The sequence below is a fragment of the Arachis hypogaea genome, chromosome 13 (genome assembly GCF_003086295.3).
Source record: "Arachis hypogaea cultivar Tifrunner chromosome 13, arahy.Tifrunner.gnm2.J5K5, whole genome shotgun sequence".
Taxonomy (NCBI): domain Eukaryota; kingdom Viridiplantae; phylum Streptophyta; class Magnoliopsida; order Fabales; family Fabaceae; genus Arachis; species Arachis hypogaea.
The window spans coordinates 37,553,355-37,575,320 of NC_092048.1; the positions used below are offsets into that span (position 1 = coordinate 37,553,355).

Consider the following 21,966-nt stretch of genomic DNA (forward strand, 5'->3'; position numbering starts at 1 on the left):
GTATTTGTTGTTTGCTTGGGTAGAGGACTCAAGCTTATTCTCCAATAAATGCGTTCTCGCCAGGGCAAACTCTGCCTTCCTTGCTATAACGGCTCCCCGGAGCAAGGTACGATACATCCACCTCGCCTGCGCCGGGAGATCTCCACTATGGAAGAAGTCCTCCGTGCCCGGAGAAGTTGGGAATCGATAAAGTTTCCGGCATCGAAGTTCTTCTCCATCACGGTAAGAGCTCCCTCTGGGCTAGAAGACAGTTTCCTCTTTCTCGGGTTGTCCACTATCATCACGTCTGGGTTCTCCACCTCGATCTCCGGCTGAGGTCCCGGGCCACCACTAGTCCTGATCACCTCACCCTGGAAGGGTTGTATTGAGCTCCGGCCTCAAGGGTGTTTTGAGAAGGCTCCTCCTGGTTATCAGTGGCCTTGTTCTCGGTGGCCAGTTCCTCGTCGCTATCGCCAGCAAGGAAGGTGTTAAATAAAGCTTCAAGGCCAATTTGCTCGCCAGCCATTGACGCTGGTGCAGAACACGGAAACTCGTTAGTCGTTGGGCCAGATAATCAAACAAGCATAAAAAAAACACACTACTCATGTATATAATTCCTAGCTACATCCTAATCACCCATAAGAAGATGGGGATTAACATGATTTTTTTCCAAATACAGCCAACAAGACGTCGGCAACCCTTTTATTCTTCGAGGACAATCCCTTATATGTAACTTTGGTAAAGGCGTTGGCTCCCGTCCCGAAACTCCAATAGGTCAGGATGCGGCACTCTCCCTCCAACGTCAACCAAAATGGGTGATGGCCCTCCATTGGATGAACTTTGAAATATTTATCTTTAAACCCATGGTAAGAGTCCTCAAACAGACCAAAAATCCTCAGACCCTAGGCAGACCAGAAAGACATAAAGCCTTTCTTCGCCTTCCCCTCTTTAGAGGGATTTGTCAAAGTAAAAAGAAACAAAAAAACTTCGACGGAAACCGGCAACTCCAAATATTCACAGACCATCTCGAAACAGCGGATCGAAGCCCAACTGTTCGGATACAATTGAGACGGTGCTACGTCACACCGGTTGAGTAGCGCCATCTGGAAGGGAAAAAAGGGGATGCGAACTCCCAGTTGGGTGAACATTGCCTTATAGAACCAGATCCAATCGACAACTCGGGGGGCGTGCAGATTTAGTTGATAGATCCGCTCATTTGGGGCAGGGACGAAGGCCTCGTAACGGGATTCCTCGTCGATCCCACCGCAAAGATACTCGACTTGCCGGAACTTAGTGAGCTCCGCTAGATCCATCTGGTTGGGAGAATCCTTTACGTCTGAAGTTACCCAAGCATACCGGTCGTAAGGTACTCTCGCAACAGGAGCTCGTGCAACGGGAGCCCGTGCAACGGGGCGTGAGGCCATAGGACGCTGGGCCATACCTACAGTGGGGGCACCACTCAGTTAGTCTAAGAGACCAGGAGGTTGGCACTAATACCAGAAAGCTACAGTTTTCCTACCAGAAACTTACGGTCAAGCTAAGCCTAAATCTAGTCAAAACAAGGCCTAAAAATACCAACATTTTGGAATGGTAACCCCCCTAATGCATCTACCTAATACTAACGTCATTTAACATGCAATTCAACCCAAAGAAACACCACGCATACAGAAATGGCACGAAATAGCAAAACGAAGTTATGCAAGTGGAAGAATGAGAAATAGGGCATACCAGGATAGTAGCGTTGATTTGAAGGAGTCGAGAGGATTAGGGAGACCTGAGCAAAGCAACAAGTTACAACAGGAAATTTGGAACGAAGAAGGAGAATATGAAAGGAATGTGGTGATAATAGTAGAAGTTGAAAGATGAATGGAAAACTGAAAAAAAACTGACGCATGAAGAAGCGCGAAACACAGGGGTAGGATAGTCATTACACGCGGGATTTTAAATACCCATTATGAGCATTAAATGATCAGCGCGAAAGACGAGGTGAGAAGCGGCACACAACTACAACGAAGAAGGCCGCGCGCCCAAGATGCGCGTCCCGACCACGGAGCGACCGTTTAAACGACAACGCGAAGAAAGGAAATTGAACGCGCCCACCACGGTGTTCACGACCTCGGCTGGCGCATTAGGGACACTGTTACGGTCCAGCCCAGCTGGCCTCATGGCCGACCCGAGTTCATCGGATCCGGGCACCTGGTCTACGGGGCGCCCCACGCCCAGGCCCAGGCCGAGGAATCTATCCTCTTCACAGCCAACTTACCTGGCGACAGCTGGAGGGGGAGGAAACTCCGAGGAAGGTGGGTTTACCCTCGAGGGGCCCACCTCTGACAAGGTATATATGGGGAGGGTCCTATCCCTCCCCCAAGGTACGTCATCATATCTTTACTCACCGCTACCTGCATACATCCTGACTTGGGCGTCGGAGTGTCATTGCAGGTGGCTCCCCCCATATTACACGAAGGGCTCGGGAAGTCGTCCGCTCACGCATCACTCACACCAAACTCAGGTCCAAGCTCACCCCCACCAATTCCTAGGAATCTATCCCAACCTGTCCGGAACCCCGAGGTACCGAACAATTTTTAATTATTTCATCGACGTAATTATAGGAGTGGCAAAATTTTATTGGTTCTTTATCCAGATAATATCATATCTTTAAAGTGTTACCAGTTTCATTTTATCAATTAACTCCAATGTAAGTCACCAAAATTAAAAAAATTAACTCTAATACAAATTTTAATTTTAAATCAATTTATTTATTAAAGATATTAAAAGTGATAATCTAAGAGAATTTGACCAAATAAATTTTACTCATGAAACTTTTCTAGGTTTTAGTCTTAAACTTCATAAATAGTGGAATTATCAAGTGTTTTACTCTATTTCGTTTAAAACCACCTTTTGCAAAATATATAAATATGAATCGTTATATATATCATATATACTAGGTTTTACATTTAAAAAAAATATAAAAATAACTATTTATATAAAATGTAAGAGAACAGGAATGCCGTCCTTTATTATTTAGGACAATCTAATATTTTTTATTTTTATTTGATTTCTTTAAATAATTTACCCTACTTTTATCATGATAATTCACACGTTCAATGCGTGATGATCCATTCTTCATCTATATAGTATATATTAATAAAAAGGGCCAAAAAAATTGTTGAGTGAACGAATAATAATCTTATCCGATAGGCAGAGTTTGACTAGGAAATCCATAAGAGCTTATTTCACTGATCCTGCGAGATAACCCGATCGAGATAGTTGCTGTATTTTAGTATTGTGATGCTTTGTTTGTCGTGGAATTGCAGTTATTGAGTGTTGAGAAATAGTATAAGAAAATAACCATTGACTTAATAATACAGATTTAATTAAGCAGAAAAAGAAGAAGTTGAATTCTTTACAAGAAGTTAAGCCTTTAATTGATATTTTATTTGTGAATTCAATCAACTGTGTCATTCTCTTTAATTACTATCCATGTGGAAGGATTCAACACCAAAATGTATTATTCTAATCTACCCCTCTGGGAGGTACGTGTACGTAATCCTATCCTAACTAGTTACTCAGATTATATCATTAAAGTAATCTTCTGATCAATCTTATGAAAAAAGAATTTGTGAACAAGTGTACTTTGTTAAAAGAACGTTTTAAATTAGTCGAAATATGCTTAAGAAATATATATTCCATTTTTTATAGGGTTGAATAAAATTTTTGTCAATGTAAATAATGTCCTAAATTTTTATGTTTTGACACCCATATATAATAAAACTTTTGTTTTTATTTACGCCAAATATTTCCTAAAACATATTTATTGAAGTCACATTGTTTTATTTGATTTTAATATTGAAGTATTATGTTTATTTTAAGCCTTTTTTTTAAACAATATGATAATTTAGTTTGAACTAGGGTGGTCTAATTCTAATATAATAGTTAAACGACGAATGCAAGTTCTCCAAATCAGGACTATGTTTTCAGTGTTAGATTAAAATCTTTTAAGGTCAATTATATGGTACAGATGTTATTTGGTATATATAAAATTATAGATTTTTTTTGTTTATAAACTAATTGATATGTATAGAGACCAATGAATTATAATTTAAATGGAATATAATCTTTCCATACTTATCTAAGAAGTCGCGAGTTCGAGTCTTCCTATTTTCAATAAAAAAAAATTGACATGTATAGAGGGATGTAAGATGAAAAGGCTTATCATAGCCAAAGTCAAGAGTAATTAACTAACTCATGTTTGTGACTTTAATAACTCCGTTACCATTTATTAATGGATTAAACTTGAGTATGAGTGCATGACAGCAAAATATCCAATTAAATTGTATTCGATTAAGTGTGGGAAAAATAATGTTAAAGATATTTTTTTGTTTTTTTTAAAGGAGTAATATAGATAAAAAAAAATAAAATAGTTGAAAATTTAGTTGACTAAATTGAAACTGACCATATTTTCATATAGAAATTTAATTAAAAATAAATTAAAATAATACATAAAATTTTATATATGTGTATATGTAGATGACATTGTTGTGCAGAGAGATTTTATTTCCTCATCTAATTGCTTCTTAGTTATTTTGTGATTTATATCATGTTATTAATTAAACGAAATAAATAATGTTATTGTAATATTATAAAATTGAATAATCTTTATTAGAATAATTATTAGATTAAATTTTTATTGTTAATTATATTTATTTTGCATTCAAATAAAATAAAATATGTGACAAAAATTTAGCTATTATATTTTTGTGTATGTTATATACAAAATATTTCATAAAGATAAATAATTAGTTACTATATATTTACGTATAAATACATATGTTATTGTAGTCAATTTTCTAATAAAATTGTTATCACCTGATTTAGTATAGAAAAAGAATCAAATTTGTTATAACTGGATAATTAAACTTTTTTCAGGAATACCAAATATAGTGGTAGATTTTTGTGTTTATGTAATATAATTGAAAATTATTTGACATATTTTTTTATATATATCAAAATTAATATTAGTATAAAAGTTTATAATTTATATGAATTTAAGCCAATATATTATTGTTTTAATTGGAAGTTAAATTTTAACAAAATTTGATAGAAATAAGTTCAATCGCTGTATGTTGATAAGTTTTATGAAAAAACTTTTAAAAAAAAAAGGAGATAATTATGTAGTGTAATTTCATTTTAGGATAACTGAGTAAAATTATTTTAGTATGGTTTTTATTCCTAATGTTTGGGGTAAGTTTCAAAATTGTCCTTAACGTTTGAATCGTTCTATTTAAGTTTTTAACGTTTCAAAATTGACTCATTCTGCCGTTAGAAATCTGTTAACGGAATTGACGGCGGGATAAAATTGAGACAATTTTAAAGCGTTAGGGACTTAAATAGGATGAACACCTTGGGACAAAAACGATACATAAAAATAAATTTAAATTTTATTCTTTAATAATATCAATTTTTTACTGTACATAGTTATTCAATTATTTTTTAATCACATCTAAGTAAATTACACTTAATCACATTAATTTTATTCTAAATAAATTTATTTTTTATAATTTTATTCTTAAAAATTTTTACTCATCATAAAATGTTGGTAGAATGACTAGTTTGTGAAGAAAAAATGATAAATATACAATAAAGTAATGTGATTCTACTCATTTTACAAACATTTTATGATAAGTAAAAATTTTTAAGAGTAAAGTTATAAAAAAAATAAATTTATTTAGAATCAAAATAATGTGATTAAGTATAATTTACTTAAATGTGATTAAAAATAATTAAATAATTATGTACCATAAAAGATTGATATTAGTGAAGGATAAAATTAAAATTTATTTTTATGTATCATTTTCGTCCCAACGTTTTCGTCATATTTAAGTCTCTAACGTTTCAAAATCGTCTCAATTTTGTCCTGCCGTCAATTCCGTTAACAGATTCCTAATAGCAGGACAACATTGAGTCAATTTTGAAACGCTAGGGACTTAAATAGGACGATTCAAAGGTTAGGGACAATTTTAAAACTTATCCCAAACGTTAGGGACAAAAACGATACTTTACTCTTTATTTATGTATATTATTTTTTAGTGTACTATTTTATTTTATTTTTTTGTTTTTGGTAAATATTCTCTAAAAAATGAATAATATTAATAATTTAAAATTATACCAATTTTATTTAAATATTCTCTTAACAATTCAATACTATAATTTATATAAGAAAAATTATTAAATTTAATTTATAAAATTGTATAATTACATATTTTTTATTTTTTATTTAAATAAAAAATTCATTGAAATATAATTTCAATAACACTTTAGAATTTATATATTTTGTAAGCATGAAGTCATAATTCATAAGGACAGAAATAAATAAAGTTAAAAAAATTTGATAAACATTATTATCATATCAATGATTTACTGAAATAAAGACGATGGAACAAAAAGGTGCTTCACAGCTTCACCGTTTTCTAACACTAGCCACACAAAAAAAAAAAAAATCTATATATATCGCTGTCCAACTTGTTTTAATAGTAATATATAGAGTAGAGTATAGTAGCTGGAGCTGGTTCCAATTTCACAAGACACGTCACAAAATATATAGACATAGAATTACAATAGAAGAAGTGTCTTACTCCTCCATACAATCTCACCTGTTTGCTAATCCCACATACAAATTAAGGATGACTGAACTCACTAATAATGGCCGTGACTGCTCTTCCGTCACCGTCAAGTTCACCAAGCTATTCATTAATGGGCAGTTTCTTGATTCAGTTTCAGGTTAATCATTAATTTAATATTATGTATTATATATATTCTTTATATATTTAATTTATATATCTCTTTTTCTATATATTTTCCATTTATTTATTTGCCCTTTCATTGCAGGTTATTCTAGTTTAGTTTCCTAGTCCCTCGTTTCTATCCTCTAGGAGTAATTGTATCAAACGTCTTATCCAACAACTTAGCTCGATTCAAAATTTTACGTTGTCACTATTATTGTTTTTGAATTTAGATCCTTCCTTTCTTGTCGATACATATGTTAACTAACAATGAAAAATAATGAATTTAGATCTTTTAAATTTAAATTTTTTATTTTAAAGGATAAAGTGTAATCTTTTATTTTGAAATTTTTTTATATTTTTTTTTATCCTATCTATGAAATAAATAGTAAAAGATCATATTTTATTCTTTAAAATAAAATTCAAAATTTAAAAAATTTAAATTCATTATTTTTCATCATTATTAGTTAACATATGTATCGACAAGAAAGGAAGGAAGTTCCAAGAGCATAAAATTATTGGTGAATTTGATAGTTCCAAATATTAACAATTTAGTGAAATATATCAAATTATCTCAGATTTTTCATTAACAATTTTATACCAAAGCAATTACATATAAATTTTTACCAAAATTATTAAATCTTGCGTCTGGTTATTACGTTGCGGCTTTTGTTGTTATTATGTTTAATTTGTATCGTTAAAAAATAGAAAATAAACAGGGAAGACATTTGAGACAATAGATCCAAGAACAGGAGAGGTGATAACAAGAATTAGCGAGGGAACCAGAGAAGACATAGATATTGCTGTTAAGGCTGCACGCCACGCATTTGACTTTGGTCCATGGCCTCGCATGCCTCCCTCTGTAAGTTTTTTTTTTTATTTTTATTTTTCGGATATAGAGCGAAAGAATTTGAGAGTTTAACGAATAACGAAAAATGTTTGGGGGAAAAAATTCAGCCAAAAGAGTGTATAAATAAATAAACAATTCAACTAAGAAGTGCTTGTTTGGGCCATTATTTTGATAAAAGAAGATTTTTTTTAATGAAAAAAATTTTATTTTTTAATGTGTTTGGCAAATTTTAGTAGTAAAAGTAAAAGTACTAAAAAAAAGATCTTTTTTTGAGAAGCTGTAATTTACATCTTTTTTTAAAAGATTTTTTTTTTTAAAAAGATGTTTTTCATCTAATAAATAAACAAAAAAGTATTTTTATATCGTCATACACAAACATAATTAATAGATAAAAAGATCTTTTTGCATGAGATACCCAAACATAAAATTACTTTTACTTTTCTATAAGATCTTTTAAAAAAAGATAACTCTAAAAAAAGATCTTTTCTTAGAAGCTCACCCAAACAAACTCGAAGTCAGCAATTATTAGCTAATTTCAATCAATAATAAACATATAAATTTAAGTATCACACCTTTTTTGACGATGATTATTTTACTTTTTATTTCTCACAAAAATTTTGGATATTAAATTAGTTATTTTAATTAATAATTACTGATTTATTAATTTAAAAATTTAACTAAAATAGTTGAATTATAATAGAATAATATATATAAAATTATAAATAAAAACGCAAAAAATATAAGAGAAAATTTAAAGAATCAATTCTATATGTACCTAAGCAATTAACTTTTTTTTTTCATTTTTTTTTCTTTCGCGTCTCCCTCCACGCCCCTGTTCCTCCGATTGCCTCTCCCTCCGCGCATCTCTCCGTGTGACTTCTTCCTCCACTTTTTTTTATTACTTTTGGAAGTTTTTGTATAATAATTTTTAGATTTTTTTTGTTATATTTTAAATTTTTTTTGTTAGATTTTGAATATTCTTTTTATAATAATTTTAAATGTTTCTTTTCATTTAGTTTTAGATATTTCTTTTATTATATTTTAGATGTTTCTTTTTTTTTACATATTTTTTTTTTTAGATTTTAGATATTTTTTTTAATTGATTTTAACTAATTTTTTGTTTGTTTGTTTGCAGCTCAACTAATAATTAGTTGATATTCCAATTAATTACCTAGCATGATTAAAAAAATATAAATATATTTTAGTTTAAATATTAAAAGTACACAAATTTAAAAATCAACAAAGCTAACTAAAGTCTTATAGTTCTATATAAATACAACATAAAAGTCAAATATAAAAAATAGCATATATATAAGATTTTTTGTTTAAACACCTAAAAAATTTTAGCACGAAAAACTGATGCAGAATATTCTTAAAGTAGAATGGATTCTTAAAAATGTAGTAGAAGAAGCAAAAATAAAAAACACAGAAATAACTTAAGAAAAATCATTAGAGAATGTCAAAACAATATATTAAGAATGAATAGATCACAATTTATTAGAATATTAGATTACCGAAATAGAAAAGAAATTACTTCTAGACATTCTGTAAATAATTCTGTTATAGTCAAAGAAGTTATAGGAATAAACGATATTAGATCAAATATAGTAACTTTTGATGGGACAGAAATTAGCTACTCGCTAACTTCCTCTCAAATCTTAGGAGTTATAATAAAAGAAGAACCTTTTGAAATTGATAAGAGTTGGATTAATAAAAATTTTTATGCATAATATAATAAGAAATTAAGAAAATTGTATTTTATTAAATATTTTGGAAAAGCAACCATAAAAATAAGAAAAGAATTTTATGATTATTTAATAAAAATAAAATCAATCTATACTTCTTTAACTGGTTCAATAATTACTTTTAAGATTTTAAAAAAAATTTCGTCATTTAACAAAAATAACTACTATTTAAAAAACTAGCACAGGACAATTAGTAGAATCTCAATATCTACCTAGAGAAATTATAAAACTAAAAGTGGCCCAAGATTTAGAACTAAAAACCGCCCCTTATAAGGACAATGGGAGAAAAAAAATATAGACAAAAGAGACATTAAAAAAATTTATCAGCAGCTTAACTATACTAATATATACAGTCTTAGATGTTTTGAAAAATCAATTAGAAAGGATTGAACATAAACATGAACAAAACAAACCCATAAAAAATCCTATATATATTCCAAAGTCTTGTAATCAAACAAAGAACAAATGTGAAAGTCGACATAGATGAACTAAAAGAAAAACTTAAATCTATAAGCTAAGAAAAGACAATTGTTAATACAATAGAAGTTAACAAGATGACACATAAAAGTCAATACTATTCGAAATTGAGGAATTATTATCCAAGACCAACCTCTACTGATATAAGTCTTGAAGAAAGAATACAGTTAGTACAAAACAGTTTTACGAGATTCGATTTAGTAGAACGGAATCTAAACGGATTAAGTAAGCAAGCTATCTTAGACCTAATGTGGAGTATGACTATGGCAACAATTGCCTATAAGGCAAAACGAGTTAGTGATAGAGAAGTCGCAGTAATGATTACCCAAAGATTTACAGGACAATTAAAAGGATGGTGGGATAACTTTCTCACCATACCAGAGAAAGATTTAATCCTAAATAGTGTAAAACCAGAAGACCAGACACAAGATGCTACGACAACCTTAATTTTGATGATCATAAAATTTTTTTTAGGAGACCCAATAACTTTTAAAGATGGAATAGGAACCCAATTAATAAATTTAAGATGTCCTACTATGTCTCACTACAGATGGTATAAAGATGTCTTCATCTCTAAAGTAATGATGAGAGATGTATTTTTGAAAAGAAAGATTCATAGCAGTTTTACCCAAATTTTTTGCCGAAAAAATTTTACAAAAACTACAATCCTTATTTGGTGCACAAATATCATATGAGGGACTAACCTTTGATCAAATATATAATATAGTAGTGCAAACTAGAGTAGAAATATGTACTGACACTACTAGTAAGCGAGAATTAAAAATTTTTTGTCAATAATATAGTTTTACCTCTCGAAAAGCACTTAGTAACCAAAATAGAATCATTAAAAAAATAAATATAAAGAAATATACAAATAGGTACTAATCTAAAGAATCATATACAATGAAAAATAGATCAAAGAAAAATCACAAAAAAATGTAAAAATGGAGCAATAAAAAGAAAGTTGACAAAAAATACATAGTCTGTTGAAAATGCCTCATCACGTTAACAACTGCAAAACAGAAGAAAAATAAACAAAATTAGTAATAAAGAGGTAAGGCAAACTTTAGTTTCTATATTAATTGATAGTGAATTAGAAGTAGAATAAAAAAAAAAATACTCTTTCGATGATTCAAAAAACTTTATATAACAGTTAGACATAACCTCTTCTTCAAGTTTTTTAGAATTAGAAGAAGACTCATGTTTAGGGCCAGAAATATGTAATTGTGATAGTTGTCTAAAATCTTTAAATATAATTACAAGGACTCAAGAAAAGTCCGTCAATACATTAATCAGAGAAGAAACAATTACTCTAATATCTATAATAAATAAATTAGAAGATTCTCCTTTAAAAGACGAATTTATATTTCAATTAAATGATTTGCTTAGAAAAGAAGAACAAGTTTAAAAAAAAATAAGGGCAGTAGAGATTAAAGAGATATACAATAGATTTAGAACTCCTAAGAAAGAAACCTCTTTAAAGTATCTGCAAGAAGAAATAAAAATGTTAAAATTTAAAATTTTTGAGTTAAAACAGCAGGATATTTTTCTTGACCATAGAATACTAAAATTAGGAGAAAACATAATAAATTTATAAAAAAAAAGAATGATTAGAATTAATAGAAGAAAAAGAGAAAGTCATAACTCCCTATAACTATATTAATGAATTAATATTACTTATTAATCAAAAGTGGTATACTCCTATAATAATAATAGTCGAAGAAAAAAATTTGAATTTATAGCCATAATAGACTCAGGAGCAGATATAAACTGTATATAAGAAAGATTAATACCTACCAAATATTATGAAAAAATAACTAAAACTATTGTCAAAGCAGAAAATAATAAAATGACTATAAATTACAAGATTTTCAGAACAAAGGTTTGTAAAGACAAAGTATGTTTTTCAACTATTTTTTTCTAGCCAAAAGAATATTTCAACAGATTATATTAGATAACCTTTTTACTATATCCTTTTATAGTAGATAAAGATGGAATAATATCAAACTAACCTATTTTATTTGAGTTTATACAAAAATTTAAGAAAAGAGAACTTAACTTACTACAACAAGCTACTATCTCTCAATTTAATATAATAAAAAAACTAATTTCTTAAATCAAGAGATTGAATATAAAAGAATATCACAACAACTAAAAATTCAAAAAATTCAAACTTTAATGAAAGAATTAGAAGAGAGGATTAAAGAAGATCTGTGTAGTCTAAATCTAAAAACTTTCCATTATAAAAAATTATATGAAATATTATTACCATAAGAGGATAATTTTCATGAAAAGGATATCTCTATTAAGGTAAAATCTATTCAAATAAATAAAAAATTTTTAGAATAATATAAGAAAGAAATCCAAAAATACTTAGACAAAGGGTTAATTAGACCATTAAAATCTCCTTGAAGCTATACAAGGTTTTATGTAGTGAAGGCTTCATAAATAGAAAGAATTTTCAGGTTAGTAATTAATTACAAGTCTCTAAATAAAGCCTTAAAATGAATAAGATATCCCCTGCCAAATAAGAATGACTTAATTAAAAGATTAAGTAATGTTACTATTTTTTCTAAATTTGATTTAAAATCTAGATATTATCAGATATCCGCAGAAGAGAAGGATAGATATAAGATGGCCTTTTTTGTACCTTTTGGACATTATGAATGGAATGTAATGCCCCAAAGATTAAAAAATACACCTAGTGAGTTTTAAAAAATTATGAATAATATTTTTTACTCATATGTAGATTTTACTATAATTTACTTAGACGATGTACTTGTGTACTCTAAAAGAATTAACCAACACATCCAGTACTTAGAAAAATTCATCAAAATTATAAAAGAGAACGATCTTGTCTTATCTGAAAAGAAAATAAAAATATTTGTAACAAAAGTAAGATTTTAGGATATGAAATTTTTTAAGGGACGATCACTCCGATTAAAAGATCTGTCGAATTTATAGGTAAGTTCCCAAATGAGATTACCGACAAAAAGCAAATACAAAAATTTTTAGGATGTTTTAATTATGTAGCAGAATTTTTACCAAGAATAAGAACTTTATGCGAACATTTATATAGGAGATTAAGAAAACAACCTCTTTCTTGGACAGGGAACATGTCCAAGATAGTTCAAAAAGTTAAAACTTTAATTAAAAAAATTCCTTGTTTAAGCATACCAGACCCGAAGGCAAGCTTAATAGTTGAGACAAATGTTTCAGAATTAAGGTATGGGGTTAAATAGGTCTCCCAAACTCATCAAAAGAACAAATAATTAAATATCATTCTGGGGTATGAAATTCGGCTTAGAAGAATTATGCAACCATTAAAAAAGAAATATTACCCATTGTCTTTTGTGTTTCAGGATTTCAAAAATTTTTTAATAAGCCTTTTTAATCCTAACTGATTGTAAAGCTACTCCTAGTGTGCTAAAAAATGATGTAAAAAATATAGTTTTCAGACAAATGTTTGCCAGGTAGAAGGCTATATTATCATGTTTTGATTTTACTATTAAACATATTGAAGGTGCGTGAATCAAATGCATTGCCTGATTTCCTAACAAGAGAATTTTTACAAGGTAGAAATGAGCACACAGCAAATAAGTAGTGAAGATCATGATCAACCACTTGACAAATCAATGACGTCATTACCAACTAAACAATTATCCATTAAACCTTTGACGATGTCACAGGTTGTTAAAAACGAAAAATTATCTAGATCAACTAAAAGCTTATATGAAGTATCTACAGTTAATAGATATGCATTATTACAACCATCCGATCTTTTTAAAACCAAACCACTATCCGAAGAGCATCTTTGTCATGAAAAGCCTATGCCTATGAAAATAATGGCCTTAGAAAAAGAATGGTTCAAAATTGATCGAAAAACCCTTTATAAAATAATATTCTCAAATACCTTCCATTATCCATCAGTGAGTATTCAATAAACCTGAACTTTCTATGAGTTCATTCTAGTTGATATAGGATCAATTGAACTAACCCACAATAAAAACCAACCACCAAAGACGTAATATACTCCAAAATCAAAATCATTAAAATAATAATTCTGTCAGAATAGGAAAAATCTCCCTTTTACTGTAAAAGTTTTACCAAAAAATTTGAGTCTCAAAATTATTCTTATTATGATTATATAAATGCCTGGTAGTTTACCCTACACCTATCTTCAAACCCACATTCATGGTTCATATGGTTTAACAAGAATTTTTTTTTACAATTTTTTAAATGGTTCAAGGTATGATTCCAAGAACTCGGACTGATAGAAGCCATTTTTTTAAAGGAGACTAGCCTGACCTACGAATATTTTAAAAATAAAACCTCATTTTTAGACAGCTACAAACTGATTTTCTTCATATCTACTATAGGAATATGCTGGATAATGACATAAGAATATGACTCAACAGGATATGAAGACACTCCTAGTGTGCAATATTTAATTTGAAACGTAAAAGTAAAATGGTAGAATAAATTTGATCTCAATCTAATCAGTAAAAGGGTCATTGATAACTGGATGATCATGTCTCAAAAAAGACCAAATCAACTGAACCATAGTTCAGGATTTGATAAAATATCATACGAAAAAGAGACTCATTTCCTAGCACGCAAAAAACAGATGATGGCTGCCCTTGTAGCGACTAACTTGGAAGAAGAAATTCAAAATTCTTTAAAAGCAATAAAATCAGACCCATCAAAAAAAGATGAAGAAGTTCAGTACAGCCCATGACTGTACATATTAGATACCCAAGACCCATTTGAACGTAAAAAAAAAAAATACCGAATGAAAAAATAATACACATGTTTAACCATAAAAAGAAGAGGTATCAAAGAAATTACAAAATCAAAGAGACATCATATGCAGAAGACAACAACCTCTACAACAAAATACTAGCAGAATATTAACAGGATTATAAGACTAACTACCAAATTTACAAAACTATAGCTGAATTAAAAATAGAAGCTATTAAAATCAGGACAGAGCCCCTGAATTAATCTACATAAAAAATAAGCATATTTGTAAAAATCAAAAATAAAATTGTAAAATAATTATCATAATAAAAGGGATAGTCCCCTATAAATAGGGAGGGAGAGAAGGTGTTGAAGCATCTGTTTTTACACATACAATCTCCTATACTCTGTATTATCTAAAGCTTTTGTTGTTATCATTATATTTTTAACAATCATCTTTGTATTTTTCTCAGGCTTCTATATTATAATATAATAAATCCGTATTTCGTTCATATTGTGAGTATTATTAGATAATAATTATTTTTATTAATTCATTAGATATTACTCTATTGTTGATTATTTTTAGCTTTCTCTTATACTCTTGGTATTTTATAATTATTTAATAAAAATAAAATTAATTTATACTTATACTTCTTTGACTGATTCAATAAGTACTTTTAAGATTTTAGAAAAGAATTTTTTTTAACAAAAACAACCACCGTTTAAAAAATTAGTATAGAATAATTGATAGAATCTCAATATTTGTCAATTTAATTATTTCTTAATTTGTAAGTTCTTTTTTTTTTAAAAAGCAAATATAGTTTATATATTTTATTTTTAATATATATTTAATTTTAAATTTAATTTTTTTAATAAAAATATTTTGCTTTTTTTTTTCGTCATCAAGTTATCCTTTTTTTGGGATAAAATTTTTTAAAATAGTGGTTTAACATCTTTATTTGAATTCACTTATTTTCCTTCTTTCTAATACTACAATTTCACTCACAACAACTAACTGTCACTACCAACAATACTATCCCTCCGTTGCTGTCGCCTTCATCCACTCTAAATTCTAAATCTTAATTAAATTTTAAATATTAAATTTTAAACTTTAAATCATAAATTTTATGCTCGAAATTTTTTTTTTAACAAGCGAATTCAATACAATAAAGTAGAGCGATAGAATCTCAAACAAAGTCCGAAACACCAAATTCAACGAAATAAAATATGAAAACAATCCCTAGCGTTATCTCCGGCATTGCCATCAACAACAAAAGGGATTTATACTACTCCGTTCTCTGTAACTGGTCAAAGATTTGTGAAATACCTCTTCCACTCCGGCCTCCTTGTTATTAAAGATCCGCCCGTTTCTCTCTAACCAAACATTCCAAATAGCTGCAAAGAAACATATGAGTCACTTATCTCGCTCCTCTTTTCTGTTGACGACCTCTGTCTAACTCTCAAAATGCTCAGTGAATCCAGAATAGACCACAGCCTCCCAAAGTCGAATAGCCATTTACATCACACCTACCAAGTAAACTCACAACCAAGAAACAAGTGGAAGATATGTTCAATTTTTTTTTTTTTACACAATACACATATTTTATCACCATGGCTAATAATTCCTAACCTATGCAATCTTTCTTTGGTATTCACTTTTCCTATCAAAACAAACCAGCCAATAACTCCACCCGTGGCGGAACCAAACATTTCCATAATGTTTTGGTGAAACTATAGCTGGTAGTATCCTCTGGAAGTGTTTCTGACTACATCACCTGCAAAAAAGAGTTAGTTGAAAAAATACATTCTTTGTCACCATATAACTCTATCTTGCATATCATATGCTATCTTTATAAGCCTTAAAGTTTCATGTAATTGATCGACTAATTCCAACTCCCATTGAAATAAATCTCGCCTCCACTGGATTTCCAAATCCATTCTAACCCGTCTCAAAACCTACAATTCCCTATTGATAGATCCTCTTTGGTTTGAAATAGAGAAGAACCTCGAAAAATTCATTTTTAGCGAACTACTCTGTAGCCAAATATCTTCCCAAAACCTGGTCCTCCTTCCATCACCCACCTCCATAGACAATGCAGCATTTATCTTATCTCTCACGTTATGATCTTTAAACTACAACTGGCATATATCCTTCTATAGATCCTCTCTACTAAACAATGTCTGAAATGATAGCATAACATTGGGATTCAAGTTATGACGAGAGCATACCACCTTCTTTTATAGTGGACACTTCCAACATTTATTTTATGTTATTTCACCTTCACATTTTTTTTAATTTCAAATGTTTTGTTTTTTTTTAGTTTTAGATATTTTTTATGTTAATTTCTTTCTTTTGTTGGTAAATTTTTAAATTAGTTGACTGAATTAATGGTGATTCTTTAAACTTTTTCATATATAAATGACAACATAAAATTATAAATAAATGCCAACATCTTTTTTATTATCTAGTTATTTCATATTTCTCTTGATCACAACTTTTACTTGCCCGTTAAAAATTAAATTAGTCATACACTAATATACCATTAAATATGGATTGGCAATTAACTCTTATATTGATTTTTATTTTAAATATTTTTAATTCCAGATTTATGAAATTGAACGTAATTTGATTTTGAAAAATCAGCCTCCTTCTCGTAAGCAACTATAACTGATAATAATCATAACTTATGATAATTTTTCTCATTAATTTTTTCATATTTACCTTGAATCATTTTATCTTACTCCAGGTGAGTTTGGATTGATTTTTTTTTTTAAAAATCTTATTAATTTTAATCTTTTATATAAACATCTTTTTTATTAGACACAATAATTTGGTGTTTTAAAAAAGCAACATATTGCATGTTTAAAATGAAAAGAGACACTTAATATGAGACGGATCGAGGGAGTATAACTTTACTTGTCGCATAAACTGAATCATGATGGGTACTGCATGCAGATGCAGTAACATAATTTTCCCTGGATGTGTTATTTTGAAAGGGAGTTTTTTGGTGACCAAGATAATGGTATTTAAAAATGGTCAAAGATTGACTCACAAATTAGAGATTGACATGTAAAATGGTTGAATACAATGAGAATTATCTTAGGAGTATACTTTTGTGAATTATGTTAAAAATGGAAAAAACTAAGTTATAGAAAAAATATATATATAAATACACGAAAGGAAACAAAAAAAATAAAAAATAGCTGTGAAATTAATAAAAATAAAATTTTATATTTAAATCAATTAAATAAATATTTTATTTATTAAAATAAATAATTATAAAAATTATTACAAAAATACGTCTCCCAATCTTATCTCGTTTACATTGTAAACGATATAATTATGAATATATTTCGTTTACACTGTAAACGAGATATATAAAATTTGAAAAAATATACCTATTTCGTTTACAGTATAAACAAGATACATTTATAATTATCTCGTTTACACTAGATATGTGTATTTGTAAATATAAAAATATAATTTTTAAAAATAATAAAAAAATGTTAATAATTTAAATTAGACCAAACTCTTAAAATGAAAATTTTTAAATAATAGAAAAAATAGACAATTTCAAATAATAGAAAAGATAAACCGTTTCAAAATAACAAAGAAGATAGGTGGGTTTGAAAGTTAAAACAGTCTATTTTCCTTCTTATTTAAAAGTTCTATTTTAAGAATTTGGTCTAATTTAAATTATTAATATTTTTAATTATTTTCAAAAATTATATTTTTATATTTATAAATACACATATCTCGTTTACACGATAAACGAGATTATAAATGTATCTTTTTTACATGGTAAACAAGATATGTGTATTTTTTTAAAGTTCATATATCTCGTAACGAAATATATTCATAACTATATCATTTACGGTATAAATAAACGAGATAAGATTGAAAAATGTATTTTTATAATAATTTTTATAATTATTTATTTTAATAATAAAATATTTATTTAATTTATTTAAATAAAAAATCTCATTTTTATTAACTTCACAGTTTTTTATCCCTCTTTTTCCTTCCATATGCATTTATATTTTTTTTTCTATAACTTCGTTTTTTCCATTTTTAATGTAATTCACAAAAGCATATTCTTAAAATGTTTCTCATGATATTCAACCATTCCACGTGTCAACCTCTAATTTATAGGTCAATCTTTCGACATCCTTGGGTACCATTATTTTGTTCACCAGAAAACTCCCCTACTTTGAATCCACATGAATGTTTTCAAGCATATATATATGTATGTGATGATCAGGAGAGAGCAAAGATTATGATGAAATGGGCAGAACTAATTGATGAAAACGTGGAAGAACTTGCGGCACTAGATACTATTGATGCTGGAAAATTGTATCATATGTGCAAGGCTGTGGACATTCCTACAGCATCAAACACTCTACGCTACTATGCTGGTGCTGCTGACAAAATCCATGGGGAGGTGTTAAAGATGTCTGGGAAGTTCCATGCATACACATTGATGGAACCAATTGGTGTTGTTGGACACATCATTCCATGGAATTTCCCAACCACCATGTTCTTCCTTAAAGTTAGCCCTTCCTTGGCTGCAGGCTGCACCATGGTACTCAAGCCTGCAGAGCAGACACCACTCTCTGCTCTGTTTTATGCTCATCTAGCCAAACTGGTACCTACCATTATTATTCTACACATTATTTTAGAGTCCAGGCAGCCAGGCATAATTAGATTTTTGAGGATTTCGACGTTAGACTAATTAGTATCTAAAGGAAAAAAAAAAAAACTAATTAGATCCTCTATGATAGTAAACAGAGAGCAGTTGATAGTATCGTCTCATGCTCATATCGTAGCAACAAGACATATTACGTAAATAACAAAACACATGAGCAACTCTATTTCGTTTTGAATTATCCATAAACAAAAGGACATAACGTGTGCATTGTTTAATATTATGGAGGATCTAATTAGTATTTTTCTTCTTCAAAACTTAAGTAGTATGAGGTCGAATTTCTCATGAATCTAATTGTCATTTTACTCTGTTTTTTTTATTAAAACTACTAGCTAGAGCTAACATCCTTTTTCATATTCATTTGTCTAATTGTTACCAAAATTTCCAATTCTGAAGGCTGGAGTTCCGGATGGAGTGCTTAATGTAGTTCCCGGATTCGGTCCAACTGCTGGTGCTGCAATAAGCTCACACATGGACATTGATAAAGTAATTACTAGTTTAGTTACATGTTACACATTATTTGCAATGTTTTGAGTATGTAACATTTAATGAATAAATAAATATACATATTTTCAGGTTAGCTTCACAGGTTCAACAGAAGTAGGGCGTGAAATAATGCAAGCTGCAGCAAAGAGCAACTTGAAACAAGTGTCACTTGAATTAGGAGGAAAATCACCTCTCATTATCTTTGATGATGCTGATATTGACAAAGCTGCTGACCTTGCTCTCTTGGGCATCCTATTTAACAAGGTCAACAACATACATTTGCTTTCAATTAAAAATTACAAAAATGTTATGCGGATATTAAAAATCAGTTACTATAAATTTGTATATAAATATGTGTAATTTAATTTATTTTTTATATATATTTTATATTTTTAATGTATATTTTATATGATGACTTATTTTAATGGTTGATTTTGATGTACACCTAGCATAGTCATAAGAATTATATCTCTGCCTAATAATTCTTTTATCTGTTTCTTACTGCGTGTCACACACCATCAGGGAGAAGTCTGTGTTGCAAGTTCGCGTGTGTTTGTTCAGGAAGGTATCTACAATGAATTTGAAAAGAAGCTGGTAGAGAAGGCAAAAGCATGGGTTGTTGGGGATCCTTTTGACCCTAAATCTCAGCAAGGACCGCAGGTAATTAATTAGTTGGTTAGTTAGTTAAGACTTACGATCAATATATATATGACACATTGACACACTAACTCATTATGATTCTTAATTCTCTGGTGGCTAATTATTTTCGATATAATTGATGTAGGTTGACAAGAACCAATTTGAAAAAGTCCTTTCCTACATTGAACATGGAAAGAGACAAGGTGCTACCCTGTTGACTGGGGGTAAAACACTGGGCAACAAGGGCTATTACATTCAACCAACAATTTTTTCTGATGTGAAGGTGAGTAATTCTAAGTCATCAAGAGTTTAAATTAGGTAGATAATTAATTATTTTAACAACTGTACCGTTTAATTAGGAGGATATGCTTATAGCACAAGATGAAATATTTGGCCCTGTCATGGCACTCAAGAAGTTCAGGTAAGTGAGATAGATAATTCTATCGTTATCATTAAGGAAAAAGTGCAATAAGTAGTTAACTAGAAAGTATATATTTGATGATCTGAAAAAACAGGACGATTGAGGAAGCAATTAAGAGTGCAAACAACACAAGATATGGGTTAGCAGCGGGGATAGTGACAAAGAACATAGACACAGCAAACACAATGTCACGGTCCATTCGTGCAGGGACTATTTGGATCAATTGCTACTTTGCGTTTGGGGATGATGTTCCTTTTGGAGGGTATAAGATGAGTGGATTTGGAAAAGATTCCGGATTGGATGCACTTCACAAATACCTACAAGTTAAATCTGTTGTCACACCTATTTACGATTCTCCTTGGCTTTGAATATGACATAAACTATATATAAATTCTCCTCCTGCATTTATATATGTTTATGTATATCAAAAATAATTAGGCAGGAGGATCACGTTAGTAGGTAATCAATAATTCAATATGTTATTTCCTGCTTTCCGAGTTTTCGTATCGCACAGCAATTCTCTTCGTATAAAATATAGTTTCATAAAGTGCCTTTAATCAGAATATCAATGATTTTCTAAATTGATAAAGCGATGCAGAACCTCACGCGGGAAACATGTCGGATTACTAAAATCTCATCATATACAATAATAACATTAAAAGCCACCACTCACATAAACATCACAAAAACAACTTTTTCTAAAGACGCCTACGTGGCAAAACCTAAGCCATATATTCTAAAACCACACTTTTCACTACAAAATACTTAAAACCGTAGCTTTTTACAAGAAAAAACGTTACCTAATGAAAAAAAATAAATTAAAAGATTTAAGAGAAGAAATTATTAAACTATAAAAATTAATAGATCAAAAACTAATGATTTTAACTAATGTTAATTGTAATGACACCGAATTCCTAAAATCAATACAAAATGATTTTTCTCAAAATCTTTATTTTACTATAAGTTTTATTGAAGGACTTCAAAAATATGAAAAAACTTATATTTCACACGGAATTTCTAAAAAATGCTACCATGGAAATGATTCCTCATGTCTTTATCATACTTTTAACCCACAATTAAATTCTATAGTAGATATGCTTGAAGAAATTTTAGTATCTATAAAATTTCAAAGAAATAAGGAAAA

The 21,966-nt window shown here is 29.3% G+C and overlaps 1 protein-coding gene across 3 annotated transcripts; it reads left to right on the plus strand.

Moving 5' to 3' along the window:
• Positions 1-6,514: 6,514 nt before the first annotated feature.
• LOC112738119 (aldehyde dehydrogenase family 2 member C4) lies at positions 6,515-21,312 on the plus strand. Of its 3 annotated transcripts, none has more exons than XM_025788414.3 (9): positions 6,515-6,756; positions 7,478-7,620; positions 18,833-19,216; positions 19,673-19,762; positions 19,853-20,026; positions 20,285-20,422; positions 20,547-20,684; positions 20,761-20,822; positions 20,917-21,312. In XM_025788414.3, the coding sequence occupies exons 1-9, from the start codon at positions 6,660-6,662 to the stop codon at positions 21,188-21,190; spliced, it is 1,500 nt and encodes a 499-aa protein (XP_025644199.1). In that variant the 5' UTR covers positions 6,515-6,659; the 3' UTR covers positions 21,191-21,312. The 3 variants fall into 3 exon arrangements, with proteins under 3 accessions (XP_025644199.1, XP_072067892.1, XP_025644200.1); XM_072211791.1 differs by having other exon boundaries at positions 6,544-6,756; positions 6,865-7,620; XM_025788415.2 differs by having other exon boundaries at positions 6,544-6,756; positions 7,467-7,620.
• The last annotated feature ends 654 nt before the right edge of the window (positions 21,313-21,966 follow it).